This window comes from Podarcis muralis, chromosome 3, assembly GCF_964188315.1.
Source record: "Podarcis muralis chromosome 3, rPodMur119.hap1.1, whole genome shotgun sequence".
NCBI lineage: Eukaryota > Metazoa > Chordata > Lepidosauria > Squamata > Lacertidae > Podarcis > Podarcis muralis.
Genome location: NC_135657.1, coordinates 42,087,545 through 42,102,959, shown reverse-complemented (window position 1 = coordinate 42,102,959; position 15,415 = coordinate 42,087,545). Strand labels below are relative to the sequence as shown.

General features: G+C 41.5%; 1 protein-coding gene and 1 long non-coding RNA gene across 5 annotated transcripts; one reads left to right on the top strand and one right to left on the bottom strand.

Moving 5' to 3' along the window:
* The first annotated feature begins 15 nt into the window (after positions 1 to 15).
* Positions 16 to 5,191, top strand: LOC114594469 (uncharacterized). The gene is made up of 2 exons (XR_003705996.2): positions 16 to 170; positions 4,948 to 5,191. It is a non-coding gene; the product is annotated as an uncharacterized LOC114594469 (long non-coding RNA).
* Positions 5,192 to 9,065: 3,874 nt separating this feature from the next.
* On the bottom strand, positions 9,066 to 12,786 carry DPY30 (dpy-30 histone methyltransferase complex regulatory subunit). 4 transcript variants are annotated; one of them, XM_028724184.2, is made up of 5 exons: positions 12,627 to 12,786; positions 11,723 to 11,789; positions 11,592 to 11,639; positions 10,674 to 10,816; positions 9,066 to 9,245 (listed from the first exon to the last, which is right to left on the bottom strand). In XM_028724184.2, the coding sequence occupies exons 2-5, from the start codon at positions 11,756 to 11,758 to the stop codon at positions 9,173 to 9,175; spliced, it is 300 nt and encodes a 99-aa protein (XP_028580017.1). In that variant the 5' UTR covers positions 11,759 to 11,789; positions 12,627 to 12,786; the 3' UTR covers positions 9,066 to 9,172. The 4 variants fall into 4 exon arrangements, with proteins under 4 accessions (XP_028580017.1, XP_028580018.1, XP_028580019.1 ...); XM_028724185.2 differs by having other exon boundaries at positions 12,596 to 12,778; XM_028724186.2 differs by lacking the exon at positions 11,592 to 11,639.
* Positions 12,787 to 15,415: the final 2,629 nt, after the last annotated feature.

Below are 15,415 nucleotides of genomic sequence, written 5' to 3'. Positions count from 1 at the left end.
GAGGTGAAGGGAAGATTAGAGGGGGAAGGTTGGCTGCTGAAAGGGCCTCCGGGCGGGGAGCGGGGCGTCGGAGGGGCATGTGGAGCCGCTCGGCTGCTCGTCCTGACAGCCGGGAGAGAGGCTTGTGCGGGAGCCCCTGTGCCCCCCCCCCCGTTGCGGAAGAGGCCTACGTAAGAGTTGAAACGAGAAGTGCCGTTGGGCGCCGGAAGTAATGTGGTTGCTCTTTCAGCCTCCGCTTCTATTCCGACCCGTTCTCTTTCCACTATTCTTTAATATGGAGACAGGGTTCATGGTGGAAGAAGTAGTGCGTGATCCCATCCCCCTTCTACATTTAAAGCACACGACTCCTTCCCCAAAGATTCCTGGAAACTCTAGTTTGTCAAGGGCGCTGGGAATGGTAGCTCTGCAATTCTGTATATAACAGTTCCCAGGATTCTTTGGGGAGAAGCCATGTGCTTAAGATGTGCTTTAATTGTATGGTGTGGATTAGAATAGAGCACACTACACGCCTGAGATACTTAACAAATCATTAGTAGGATGGCAGCCACAGCCTCCACTGTTCAGAACATAAAAGGCTTCACTTTATTACAGTATTTTAAGACCAAAGGTCCCTCTGGCTCAGGTCTTTTCCTCCCAAATGAAGCAGCTCTTTGAAATCCAAGTGCAACCTAGTGTATTCTGCAACACTGCAAGGCATTATGCTTTGAAGCAGCTCAGAATGACAAAATGGACTGGGCTGGCCCTAAATCAAATTTACCATAGGGACAGCTTTCTAAAATGGAGGCCTGGACCACAAGCTTTATCTTGCATCCAGGACAAAAAGGCAGGAAGGAATTGTGGCCAAGTCAGTGCAATCATTTCAGAAAGCAGTGTAAGTTTTGAGCTCAGGAGCGGCTGTGTGACAGAGTACTAACAAGTTCCAAATTTGCAGTCCTGCAAGCATGTAAACAAATGCTTAAGAGTTGAATAATCCAGTGACAGGAGGACTGAAGTGTAAAATGCACACCGTTTTTATAGTTGCATGCTTAGGTTCACTTTGAGGGAGATGAAACTGGATCATAGTGGGTTATACAAAGGCAGCCACTTAATCCACTTCAGCTCTTCACCCACCCAATTTGTCATCTGGTATATTATTGGACTGCTGCCATGGAGACACCAGCAACCCTCAAAGGCCTCTTCTTCCAAAATAGCTAATAAGACTGAACTGGGGAGGGGGAGTGAACATGACGAACGTCATTAGATTGGAGAGAGGGAGTGAAAAGGAGGCAGAGCCCTGGAAGTCAGCAGAGGAAAAGCTGAGCAACAAAGCCAAAGGGGAGGGAGTCTGTGCTTTACTCAGGAATATCCCATCTATCAAAGCTTGGTCTGTGCAAGTACAAACATGCACCCACAGCTCCACAATACCCTTGATTTTTTTTTAAATGTTGGCTGTAGTAACCCAATATGAGCAACTAGTACCAGGCAGCAAATAGGCTGATACTGTAATTCATGGGAAGTAGCAAATGTGGCTGGATTTGGGTAACCATGAAATAATCTAGTAGCACAATTCAGGGTTGAATATCCTTTAAAATTTAAAAATCTAAACACTGTGTTACTAAACTTTAGGTTAATGCTAGTCAGGAAATACTGGAAACACTGGTTCAGATCCAGAAACCTTTGTGGCTTACCCAAAGGCTTAAGGTGGAGTAAGCAACAAGCATTGCACATTTTAAATGAATGGACTGGAGTGTTCAGTTTAAGGTAGCAATGCTGTTCAGACTTGTTTGGGAGCCAGAGCTTTTTGTTCTCCAGACTTTTAAAGTTTTGAGCCCCAGGCTGCAATTCTATACCTGAAAGGCCCATTGAATTCAGCGAGGCGTCTGAGTTTACATGCACATGATCACACTGTTAAGCAATCTAACCTGCTGCTTTTAACTGTTGGTTCCCTCCTTTTTGTCTGGAAATATTCCGAGTTTCGTGTTGATTTTATTGTTATGTATGCCTGAACAACTCTGAAGAACCAACTGACTAAATGCAGAATATAAATAAGTTATGTTGAGCTTAGTGTAATTTATTTGTAAGTGTGCCATGCATAGGATCCAGCTGGATTACATACAACTCTATTAATTTTAGGCAACTTGTTATCGGGGGGGGGGGGGGGCACTGTGAGGACTGGATATGTGAAATCAGCATATCAAGTGTCCTGTGTAGTGATGCCTTTAGGTATTGCTTATTCTCTGTTTTCATGCAAGATTATTTTAGCAAATGGAGGGACATCTGGAGTACCAACAGGGTTTTCTGAACCCAGAACTGTATCTTGATTGGGTCCTCCACACAACCAGCATAGGGGAATAATAATACTGGCCTACCTTGCAGGGCTCTTGGGATTACTAAAATACTACGCATGAAACAATCTGAACATTTGAGATGTGCTATATAGATTAGTCAAATCTTTCGCCAGTAACTGTTCAAACTAGATTCTGAATTGCTTTGTGACATAATTATCTGTCCCTGGTGCTGGTAGTCATGGCATTGGACCTAAATCCCCAAACAATCCAATATATAAATACCTCATGCTGGGAGCATTAGTCACCAAACTGGTTATCCTTTCAAGAAAACCGATAATTAATGCAATCCCTTTTATTTAATGGAGAGACCCTTTATCACCACACATTTGCTCCTGTGTTGATTGCTGTTGAAATGTTCAGGATAATCAGACATGATAATAGAAGATGGATTGATTGTTTGCGATTCAGCAAAAATTCAGGTTTGGGCTGTTCAGCAAAAATCTGAAGAAGAACTGGTTTTTAAAGTGTTGTGCTCAACCTATTATTTATCTGTATTAATAGCTTTTTCTGACTTGTAGTTTTGTGGTTCTGTTGGAACAGGCTGCTTTGAGTTAAATGCTATGACTCCATTTCCCACACACTTATTTTGCAGATTCATTATTCACCATGGAAATACATGGTGTGTGCAAGCACATGCACGCACACACACACACACACACACACACACACACACACAAACACACACACAAATTCAGAATCCTGTTACACTATAAACATTCTCTTTCCCACCCCACCCCACCCCACCCCCTCTGCAAAACATGCTTTCAATTAAAAAATATCATTAGGGGCCTGTGAATTGGAAGTAGGGAAGGTCACAAAGGCAGAGTGCTACAAACAGCAATTTTCACTTATACCAGTTAAGGGTTGCTAAAACTCCCTGAGAAATTGAAGGTGCAAGCAGTTGTTATGAGAATCACATTCTTTGTCACTGGAATTGCTTGGCCAATTTTTCAATGGGATTCGACTGGGGTTGCCGCAGAATGTCACTGTTTTGCAAGAGGGATTTAATTGTGTACTGGAAATTTAGGTTTGTGCAACTAAATCACTCTGGATTAAAGCATTCTGTACAACAAATCCACTTTTAAAAAGGAGAGTTATTGGGAAATGCACTGAAAATAATGACAGATTGACAGGTAGACCTATAACCTCTGTGAAAACTCATCAGGATGAAATTAGGGTGAATGCACATTGTTGCACTCTCCCCAGAAACAGATTAGAATGAAGATAAAGAGCAGGCATAATATAACATCTGTGTCAACTTTATGCAAGCAAATAAGGATAAGTGGTTGATAAACAAGTTATCCTCCAAACTAAATAGTGTATTAAGTATCACTATTGCTGTATAAGTGAGAAACATGAAAATAACAGTACTGTACCTTATTCAACCACTTGTTTTCCCCTATGCCAGTCCTGCTACCTCTGGAACAACATAAAATAGCTTGTTTTGAACATGCTTTTATCTCCATCTTCATTTGGCCTGGGAAAGCTTAGCCTTAGCATGCCAAAAGATGCTTCATGTTCATATGAGAGTTACTGAAAATGATTTTAGGCTCCATATCAATTGTAAGAATTAGTTATATCAGACTGCTGATATTTTGCTTTGCTGCAACCTACTATTTCTTCCTCACTTTATCTTGACTCCTTAAGAAATACTAAGTGCTTTGCAAACTTAGGATCATCTCACTAGAGTGTTTTAACTAGCTTGGGTCCAGACCAGAGATTTGTGAAAAGGTATTGGGAATTACTTGATTGATTCTGGCTCCAGAGGACAGGCAGATTTGAAGGATGTTCCTTCCCTGCTCTCAAGAAACCCCATAGCTCTGAAGTGCCTTCTGCTTCAGAGCTAGAGAGATAATGCAGGTGGTTGTGATTATTAAAGGGTCACTCTTTTCTTGGTGGCATTTCCCTTTTTGTTGCACATCACAAATCTCCAGAATTCCCGTCTATAGAAAACTACAGCCGGTAGTGCTGTCCTGCTAGGGCCCTTGGCTGGTTCTGCTATGTAGCAGGCTGAATTGACTCGCTTCTGGTGGCATGGGCAGGAGGAGGATAGAGGACAGCAGGAATCAGTGCCTGAATTATGCAGGAAGATTTTGTCAAGCATTAGCCCTAGCGAGGTTGGGGTGCCATTAGGCTTTGCTTCAGGTAGCTCAGCATCTTGGATCAGCACTGCTGGGCTTAGAGGATTTGCTGCATTTTCAAAAATGCAAAACAGATTGCACTATGCCTTGAGGACTTGAGACATCAGAGTGAAAGCTGGCAGGCCTACTGAGGACAAAATGCAAAGGATGGTTCCCCAGCACATGCTTACGTACCCATTTTCAAGGACCAGGAACAAACTAGGGTCCTCAAACACTCTGCTTTATTGGTTCTATCAGGTGTTGCAAGAATTTCTTGTACATCCTAGCATTGTTAACCACGGCAGAAACAGAGCTGTGCTTTGTTGTGTTAGAAAAGCAAACCCCTTTCAGAGTCGCTCAAATTTCTTGTTTCCATGACAGTCAGAAATGTAGTTTGTTTTACGGCTTCATGTTTCTTGCAGAAGACCTACCTAACAAACCCTTTTGCAATGTACAACTTTGATTTATTTTTTCTTCCATCTGTCCTTCCTGGATAACAGGTGACACATCATATACTAAGATACGTTGACATGAATGACAGCTGAATGATTGGAATGCTGATGGTGCCCGACAGCTGAACTAAAGATTGGCAGGGATGTTAAGAAGATTGGTCTTTGAAATTCCAGTTTGATCTCAAAAGCGCATGGCCTCTGAATTGTTTGGAAACTTCTCTGCAGAGTGCTTTTCAGGTCGAATTCAACAATTTATTCATGTGCCACAGATGATGTACCACCATCTAGTCTCGGTGTTTCTTGAGATCAGAGGCGCCACCTTTGCCAGAGGATTGAGGGGGCCTGTGCGCAATGTCCTGATGCACTGACGTCATGGGGGGGGGGCTCTGAACATTGAGGGGGCCCAGCTCCTTTAAAAAAAATAATAAATCAGGGGATCCCACAGTGCTTCAGCCCCTAGGAGCTGGCGCCACTGCATGGAATACAATGGTAAATTCCAGAGCTAAAGAAAGATTGAAGCCATTTATTGTACTACTTGCTTCATTTATGGAAAAAGAAATGTTATTACTCAAGTTAGTCTAGATTTACACTACCTGGAAATCCTTCCTTCTGAGATTAGAGAGTTTCTGTACTTAAACCAGAGAGAAAAATTAGTCATCTAATCTTCCTTGCTGTTTTATACTGTATTGTTTTAATTAGTGTTTTTATAGTTGATCTGATTTTGTGTGGAGTGCCCTACCTGGGTGGATGGAGCAGCCAAGTAATTTCGTTGTCCCCGAGAGGGGGCAATGACAATAAAGATATTATTATTATTATTATTAACTACGCACTTGGCCAGGATACTTCCATGTATTCTTGCTTCAAATCTTCCTCTACCTAAACTGAAGTACACAGAGGTAAAGTACCTGGATTGCTCAGTTGGTTAGTGTGGTGCTGATAAAACCATGGTTGCAGGTTTGATCCCTGTATGGGGCAGCTGCATATATCTGCATTGCAAGCTGCATATTCCTGCATTGCAGGGGGTTGGACTAGATTATCCTCAGGGACCCTTCCAACTCTATGACTAGTAATCGTAATCTCCAAAGGCTCAACTCTGCCACCATCTTCCTCCCTTTCTGCTGATTCTTGTGTCTATTTTTAGATGATGCCCCCTTGAGGTAGCAAACTGTAAAAAAAATAATCATTCTTTGACTATATGGTGCTATGTTAAACCTATGCAGGTTGTATCCAATGATGGCTTTGCCTGGAAAGTGCTTCTGCTCATCTAAGTTGGCTGTGAAAGACATCTGACACTGAAAGCAGATTTCTTGGCTAAAGACCCAACCAGCCCCTTAGTCAAAGATCCTTACAAACCAGCTCAGATGACAGAGTGATAAGAGGAAAGCACTCAGTGAAAAGGTACAGAGTAAGGTGGCCAGGTAAAAGAGAGGATAGGGCTCCTGCACTTTTAATAGATGTTCAGAAGACCAGATTTCAGCAGGTGTGGCTTGCAGGACAAGCCGGATCTGTTGTGATTTATCTACACAACCATTCATGCTTCAGGTCCCCCCGTTTCCTGCCCTTTTGTGACACCCCAAATCAGCTGCTTAAAACAGCTGACCCGTAACGTACGGTGTTAGGTGTTGCTGCTTTTAACCCTGTAAGCTGCTTTATTTTGCATTAAAAGTGGTATATCTGTGTACTGTTTGGTGATTTTTGAAATATTAAGTAATATATATGTCTGAGTATGTATGTGTGTATGAACTTTTAAATAAAATAAATAGCATGGCACAACAGTGAGGCTATTAAATATATATATATGGGTTTTACAGTTTGGACAGAAATAAACACCAGTAATCTTTCAACCCTAGTTCAGCATCATTTGTGTAAAATGGCCTTAATCTTTTTCTCAAGGGGTCCCTCTCCTGGCTGCTGCTTTGCCTGCAGTACCCAGTAGCTTAATTAGAAACAAGGGCTGAACATAAGGTAAAGGTAAAGGTACCCCTGCCCGTACGGGCCAGTCTTGCCAGACTCTAGGGTTGTGCGCCCATCTCACTCAAGAGGCCGGGGGCCAGCGCTGTCCGGAGACACTTCCGGGTCACTTGGCCAGCGTGACATCGCTGCTCTGGCGAACCAGAGCCGCACACGGAAACGCCGTTTACCTTCCCGCCAGTAAGCGGTCCCTATTTATCTACTTGCACCCAGGGGTGCTTTCGAACTGCTAGGTTGGCAGGCGCTGGGACCGAGCAGCGGGAGCGCACCCCGCCGCGGGGATTCGAACCGCCGACCTTTCGATCGGCAAGCCCTAGGCGCTGAGGCTTTTACCCACAGCGCCACCCGCGTCCCTAGGGCTGAACATACTGAAGCATAAAAATAAATATCTGTATTAGATATTAGATATTCTCCAGTTTAGCTGCTGGAGAAACATGAGAAAGGAACACGCAGAGTTTTACAGTAAAATGATAACAGATGCTAGAAAAGTTCAGCATATGGGAGGCTACGTAATACTGAAAAGTATGAAACGTTATGGCTAAAATAATAAACCAAATATTTGCAGAGAACATGGGTAACACTATTCTTCAAAAGGCTGTGTTATCTTTCAGGGGTACAAGCTTAACAACTAATAGTTTATTTATCAGTGGAGTTTAAAGATAAAGAGTACTGAGGCTATTTTGACTACAGTGTGTTATTGTTATAAATATTTTTTTAATTAAAAAATGCCCTTTAAAAATGAACAGAGATTTTTTTTTAATGAGAGTTCTCTGTCATCTTCTCCAGTATCACCAAAGGGGACATATAACAATCAGATTTATTTAAATATAATAAACTGAGTTTTTTAAATTCATCAGACCAAAAAAATATCTAAAAGTTTATATTTAGCAATACTTTTACTTAATTATATCATAAGTTAGACCAGCGTAGTCAAATACGTCTTACTGAGCAGTGCTGGTCTCCTGATTATGGAACTTCCTCCCTAAGTGGGTGCATTTATTCCCTATGTCAATGATTTTTAAGCAGGCTTTGAAAACGCTTTCCTCAAAACTGACATTTTAACACTCTGCATTTAACTGCTGCTTTTAATGATTTATTCTTTGCTGCTTGGTTTTCGTATTTACACTAATGTTGTATTTTTACTGTCAACCATCATGTTTTAACTGCAGCTGTCATTATAACATTTTTATATTTTGGTTGTGATTTTGTGATTTGTTATAATGAGCTTTTGTCTCATGACCCACCCTGGTTAACCCTGAGAGGTGGCCTATGAATACCCAAGTAAATGAATATGGCTTGTGTCCACTGCCATCTAGGCAATGAAGCCTGCACTCTCTTTTAATATGTAGTTATTACTAAATTTGTTTTTGTGCTGCAATCTTTATTCTTCAGCTTGAAATCATTACTGTTCCCATTTAAGTTAGGCCTGCTAGATCCATCCACCAGACAATTGTTCTTTGGACCTGGTAACTGATGCACCGGTTTGTTTGTTTTAATAAAAAAACTATTTAATGGGCTGTACACCACTAGTGTGGTTTGAGAAGGTAAACCATAAAAATCTGATGCCAACTCTGCCTTAGATCCTTTATAACAATAGCTTTGTCTTTTGCCATGTTGTATCTTCATTGCTAGGTTTCCCTTTCCTCTACACTGGTAAAGTCTAGCTTAGCTAGCCACAGGATAGGACTCGGGGAAATAGTAGGGAGCTTGATGGGCTATGGGACAGTCGGCCCTCTGCTCATTCTTTGGACTGTGAAGGGGAGGCCTCTCAGAGTACACGTCAGAAGGTTCTGCTGATGACAATCAGTTGGTTGCAGGGGGTGGGGGTGGGAAGGAAGGAAGGAATGAGAAAGAAAGCAATGAGAGCCAGTGTGGTGTAGTGGTTAAGAGCGGTGGGCTCCTAATCTGGTGAACTGGGTATGGCTCTCTGTTTTGTCTCTGATGTGACTGCATAACAAAAGTTGAGTCTGGCTCCTGCTTTCAACCTCAAGCCACCCAAGGCTGCTGTCATCAGCTTGTGTCTGCCCTTGTTTTACCTCCTGGCCCCTCCCACTGGCAAAAAACTTTTAATTTCACTGTGTTGTATACTTTCTCCTTCTTCTAAGGCTGCGCATGTATCGGCTACAGTGTCGATTTTGCTGACACAGTGTTATCTCCCCATGCCGCTGACATAACTCAAGAAAAGGCTAAAGAAATTGAGCAAAAGTGATATTTTTGTTTTTGTAGGATTTATACATCAGACAGTGATTCATGGTTATTTAGCATATATACTGATCAGTCAAATGGTCCTCTGAAGATGAAATTAATTTCGGTCCTCAAACTGTGCCTTATTTTTTAACAGGTATGCTGCAAGGAATTCAATAGGATTTGGTGGTCTGAAAATAAAAAGAGAATAGTGGTTTTGTACATACCTACCAATTCAAGAATTCTTTTAACCTCAATTAAATTATCAAAATTACCCACCTAAAAGTAGTTTCAGGAATGGAACCCACAGTATGTAGTAGATTTAAAAAGACTAAAAGTACTTGAGTATTGTTTGGGATCACAAAACATTTTACTTTAATACATTATGGCAGCAGTCCTAATCCTACTTATCTGGGAGTAAGCCCCATTGGATTAAACAGAACTTAACTGAGTAGACATGGGTTAGGATTCTGCCATAAGTAGCAGGCATTTGGTAAATGTAGAGTTGCTAGTGAAAACATTTTAATTTCTTGTATCATTAGCATTTTTTCTCTTAATTTCATCTGTGGTAGGCTAAATTCCAAAGTTTCAAAGAATGTCAGATTTTTACAGCTGTTCATTTGATCTGCTTTTTTATTTTAACTTGGGGCAAGTGTTAAATTCCTTAAAATGGAAATGAATTCCTTAACTCCTATACTGGACTGCCATGGCTTAAAGTTGTTGAACTATAATATGACATGGTTGTTATTGGGCCTGAAAAATGAGGGGGAAGTGCTTAGATTTACTTATTTTATCCTTACTATCTATCCTAATCCCCTTCTGCTTGGGAAGGGAAATGAGAGGAAACTACTCTGTACCCCTCTAGACATATGGAAACAGGGATTAAAAATATGTAGATTTAGGAATGCTTGGCTGTAGGAGCTCTCACCATCTCTTCCTACAGAAGTAACAGGAGAGAAGTAGTGATCCAGTAGCAGTTCATCCCCCCCCCCCAAAAAAACCCCCCCAGGATAATGAATGCTGTGGTCTCTCATTACAGCCATGTCAAATCAGATTGTATTCTATTTACTACAGGCCAGTCTTGATCTCCACCCTTGTTCTTTTTAGACCTCTTCCAATTCCAGCTTTGCTAACTCTAAAATGAAACTGGATACTCATCTGCATCATGCTGTTCATGGTGCTTATCAAATTAAGGCTGATGACCAGAGCCAGCATAACTACTTCCAGTTTGTGTAGAAATGTTCACACTTCACACACATGCATTAAAGTCTCATTCCCAAACACAGCAAATGAGGTGGCAATAAGTGTCAGGACTATATCAGTTCAAAATACAAGTGTGGGCTCACATGAATGAATTACTCTTCATACAAAAATGCTTGAAAAACAGCATATCAAGGGGTAAGGTCTAATGATGCAAAATGCCACATTTTTTTATGCGCAAATGATTATTTAGCATGCAAAATTCATTCACCTGAGCTCCTATCCACTGTTGTAAAGCCCAGCCATATATTTCCCACTTCACTTGCTGTTTGTAAGAACTAGGCCTATATAACGACTGCAAGCAGAAGTTTGTGAACGTTGTTAAGAATGAAATCATGAAAGATAAACAAATATGGTACCTTTCTTTTGCAAGTACTGCAAGACCTTGTAGTAAGATAGGCACAACTGTCTGGTCCAAATAGGCACGTGTAGGTAGTGACTGAAGATCTACTTTCTGCTTTGATGTTTTCTCTGCACTTGCTTTCTCATTTTCCACTATTCGCTTAAAATGTAAACAAACACTAGATGAAGACAGCAACCCAGTGTTTAAGTTGAAAATATAAAGTCATGCATTTCTGAACTATCTAAAAATTGACCAAAAATCCATACATTTTACTTATTTAGTGAAATAAGTATGTTTTCTCAAAAAATCACGCAGAACCCCCATTAAAAATGTTTGTTTCCTTGAAAATTCTGTTTGCTTACTATGGCTCCATGAGACAGCCATTGCTGGTTCCTTGCCTGATTTTTACAAATTTACAGCAAAAATGTCTAGATGAGGTGAATGGTGGTGAAATCACCTGGATGGTGAAATAAAAATTGTTTTGCACACAAATATACAAAGGCATTCAATAGGTGAACATCAATATGAGGATCTTCATATATGCAACAGTCTTTGTAATACTAATGCCAGGATGAAAGCAAAATAAATCTCTTTCATTCTTAGCTACACGAGCTCAGGCACTTCTATAATAAATACCTGAGATTGTAAAGTTGTATTAGACAAGCTATTCTAACACACGACTGGATCAGAGCCCCTATCGCTAGCTTCACTCAATTCTATGAATAAACAACTTTAGCAAATTGTACTCTTTAAGAGTGTCAAGATGAGACTATTATTAACTTATTACCCACCCTTCACTCAAAGTTCCCAGGATGGGCAACAACCATTTACAATACAGTTTAAAAACTTACAGTTAAGAAATACAATCACAAAAAAATATAGCAGATCCCAATTTCAACAGGGAATAGTTAACTCTAACGGTAAACTTAGTTACCTCTACGTTCTCTGTAAGACCATATTCCGCATGAGGATTTTCTGGAACCTGCAAAGCATCACACAATTATAAAATATCTCTTACACACACAATCTCACTAAAGCAGGTATTGTTGGGGGTTTTGGCATTACCTGTGGCTGGCTCTCCATAATCTGTTCTGTCTCCATGATGTGTGGAAGTTAGCAAATACGAAGTAGTCTTGGTGGGGAGGAAACAGAAGGTTACTGATTACACTGTGACCAGTTTTAGAAACTTCTCTCTTAAGTACAGCTGATAGTTCATATGTTACCAACAACTTCCAAATGTCTTTTGGTATGACACATTTCATATCTTCCCGTTAAGAGATCTTTTATCAGATATATATATATATATATATATATATATATATATATATATATATATAACCCTTAACAACAAGATCAAGGGGTTTGAATGTCAGTTGTTTTAAGCAAAAAGGTTAATTTCTATCCAAATGTCCGGGGGGGGGGGAGGGGAGGGGCAGCCAGAAAAATGGGAGTGGGGTGGGGGAAACAGGGTCAACTACATGCACTGCTATAAAAAGCAATGATAGGGGGGGGCGTCCTTTGGCCCTCCAGATGCTGCTGACCTCAACCTCCACAACAAGCACAGAAAACAGGTAGGGATGGCAGACCAAGAGCATTCGGAGGGCCACAGATTCCCCATCCCTGTTGTAATGGCTGCGTATTGAACTTGCGCACGTTTACTCAGCAGTAAGTCCCCGTTATTCTAATGGGTCTTGCACTACTCCAGAGTAAGCGTGCCTGCAATTGCAGCCTATGCGTCCGTAAGGAAACGCTTCATTCGATCGAGGAGCAGCCCGATCTGCCTGCTTTTCCTTTCTTAAAGGCAACCGACCCTCGTGGCCCCGAAGGACCCCCGGAGCCCGAGCGGCAGAAGCGCCAAGAGGGCAGCAGGCGGCCCGGGACATCCATTTCCCCGCTCCCCGGCCCCAAGGCTGCCTCAGCGGAGGATGGGCGCCGCACCTCGGTCCGCGGCTCGGCAGCCCGCGCTCACCTCCGCTTAGCCGAGCCGCTCTTGGGTTCGAGGATGAAAAGCCAGCAAGAAAAAAAACCACTCGTCGCGGAGCAACGAGCGAAACAATCCGCGAGACGAGTCGTAAACAAGGAACTTCGGCTGTCGTATAGCGGCGCGCCGTAAAGGAGGGAGCCGGGAAATGTCGCGCTTCACAGGCGGTAGGCGATTCGGGCCTCTAGCGCGCCTGCGTAATGGAGATTGCTCTCCAAGGGAGAAGCTGCAGGGTGGGGATTTGCTTGTTTGAAAAGATAGGGTCTCTCGGTCGCGGCCGCAGCTCCTTCTGTTCAAGATGGAAATTAGCGTGGAGGCTGGCTCCTCGCACAAACCCTGTTCTCAGTTTCTGGCATGTGAAAATCAGAATAAAAAAAGAAGACGAGTGGTCTTGTTCGCTTCTCTTCACCCCGATCAAATGAGTTTGAATTCTATTGAAGTATTTCTTCATTCTGTGTAATAATAAATCATCTTGTCTAGCAACTAGTACTCAAGTTTTGTGCAAAATGTAAAAAATATATAGGAAAGCAAGCAGTAAAACAGCTGTTGGTCATGGCAACCAGCATCCTTTAAAAGCTGGATCGAATTAAAAGAACATAAATTTCAAAGTGAACTGGGCCAGGTAATTCAAAATGTGCTTGTACAGGGAAACCACTAATTTAGCTTGCGGTGTTGAATTGACAGGAAGAGCAAACTCTCTCCTGAACGGAGCAGGATATCCCAGGTGGGATTGAGTAGTAAAGCAACTCTAGTAAGAAAGTCACTAGGTTCTAGTCTACTTTTTTCAACAGGTTTCTTTAATTCTAGTGTAACACAAGGAGGGCTGATACATCCAACATGGCAACTTAATTTTAAATGCTGAGTATCAGTCACTCTACATTGAAGTGGGTGAACCCAATATTCCCTTGACTCTGCTAACATACGGGCAATGGTATCATCCCATTCCCTGCAGTGGAGGTGAATCTCAGAAGCATCAATATTGCAGCGAAAGCACAGTCTCATTCCAAGTGCACAAAGAGGAGGAGGGGATGCAGGGATACAATATTAGCATCCCAGGCAACCCTGCCATTGGAAGAAAGGGTACTCATTCTGAGGGTATGACTCAAGTTTGCCTCCAGTATTCATCAAGAAAAAACAACTGCAGGTTTTCAAAATTTGAGGGAAAACTCCTAGTTAGGAATATTTCATTTACTGATGTTATTTGACCCACAGGACAGATAATTGCATCCTTTAACAATGGATCTGATTGCCTTTCATTGGCAGCATAATTGTGATAGGTACAAATTATAACGTCTGTAAATCCAAGCTGATGCTTTTCCACAACATGCTTATGATTATTATTTGTGACATGAAAATTGTATTCTAGGAATTAGCTTTTATATAAATGCATTACTGATCCTATACAGTTAGGTATTACATTGAAATCAATAGGTTCAAAAGTGATTAATTCTGCATAGGATTGCATTCTATGTGTACTAGAAATTAGATAGGTTGTCTATATTTTATATGCCATCCAATTATTTTATATATTTTATATGCCATCCAAAGATTTTTAAAATTTGTTATTAATAACCTCATCACAGCCTGATGCCCTCAAAGCAGTACACAAGATAAAATGAGATAAAAACAACAAATAATAATACACACTCCAAAAACAATAAAAGCATTTCTAAATATGAATAAGTAATATTCCATAAAAGGACTGAGTCACACTTCAGGGAAAGTCTTCAAAAACATCTTCAGTAGCCACCTAAACATCAAGACATCGAGCGCCTGTCTAATCTCAAGCAGTAATTAATTCCTGAGGGCTAGAGCTTCAACACTCAAAGCCTCGTTTCCAGTACAAACTAAGCACACATCTGAGGCATACAGTAGTCTCAGCAGTGCTCCTCTAGAGATGTGCAATTGCCAGGCAGGGCTATATGAGGCAAGATGGTCCCTTAGGAAACCTATTCCAACTTTTTTAGGGCTTGGAATACTGAAAGTAAAACCTTTAATGGTGCGTGATAGCTTTTTGGCAACAAGTTCAGCTCCCACAGCAGAGGTGTTATATGGTGATGGTGAAAGAATATCCCAGCCAACAACCTACCTGCTGCATTCTGCGCCGCTGCAATTAAGTTCAAGGGTACATAGATCCCACATGGAGCACATCACAGTAATCTAGACTTCAGGTTACAAATATCAAGACCACAGTGGCCAAGCATATCTGTATAGGAACAGCCAGAGCTGCCCTAACAAAGCTGGTAAAAGGCATGCTTGGCTACCAAGGTAATTTGCACACCAAGAGACAAACATGGGTCCAGAGACGCACCCCCAGACTATACTGTATACCTGTTCCTCCAGAACAGACAAGTGGCCTACCCCATGGACATGGGAAATTATATAGGAAGAGATAGTGACATTGTGATGATCCATATGGTAAAAAAAATGTATTGGAATAGTGAATAGGGCTTCTAGACAATTCTTGTTTTAAATAGGTCATTTATTCAAAAACATAACCAGCATCACATAAGTCTCTTTAAGCTTTGCTGCATCATTCTGTAATTTTATGTGTTTTATATTACTTCGAACACCCCCAGTTTAGTTTTTAATTTGCGGGGATCTTTAGAAAACTTCCCTGCCTCCCTCCCTTCTTGACTTGACATTCTGTCAACAGGCTGAGGACAGAATAAAGAAATCCTAACTCCCATTACGCATTGTATTCCCTTACTGACTACATTGCCCAGAGTGCACCGCTTCCACACAAAGCGGGTGCAATGTAGAGTGGAGGAAGAGGG

Excerpts from the sequence above, each read along its gene's own strand:
- DPY30 (XM_028724184.2), bottom strand. The coding sequence starts at position 11,758 with ATGGAGACAGAACAGATTATGGAGAGCCAGCCACAG. Across the intron at positions 11,640-11,722 it reads TTATGGAGAGCCAGCCACAG|GTTCCAGAAAATCCTCATGC; the intron begins GTAATGCCAAAA and ends GATGCTTTGCAG. Across the intron at positions 9,246-10,673 it reads GCAGTACTTGCAAAAGAAAG|ACCACCAAATCCTATTGAAT; the intron begins GTACCATATTTG and ends TTTTATTTTCAG.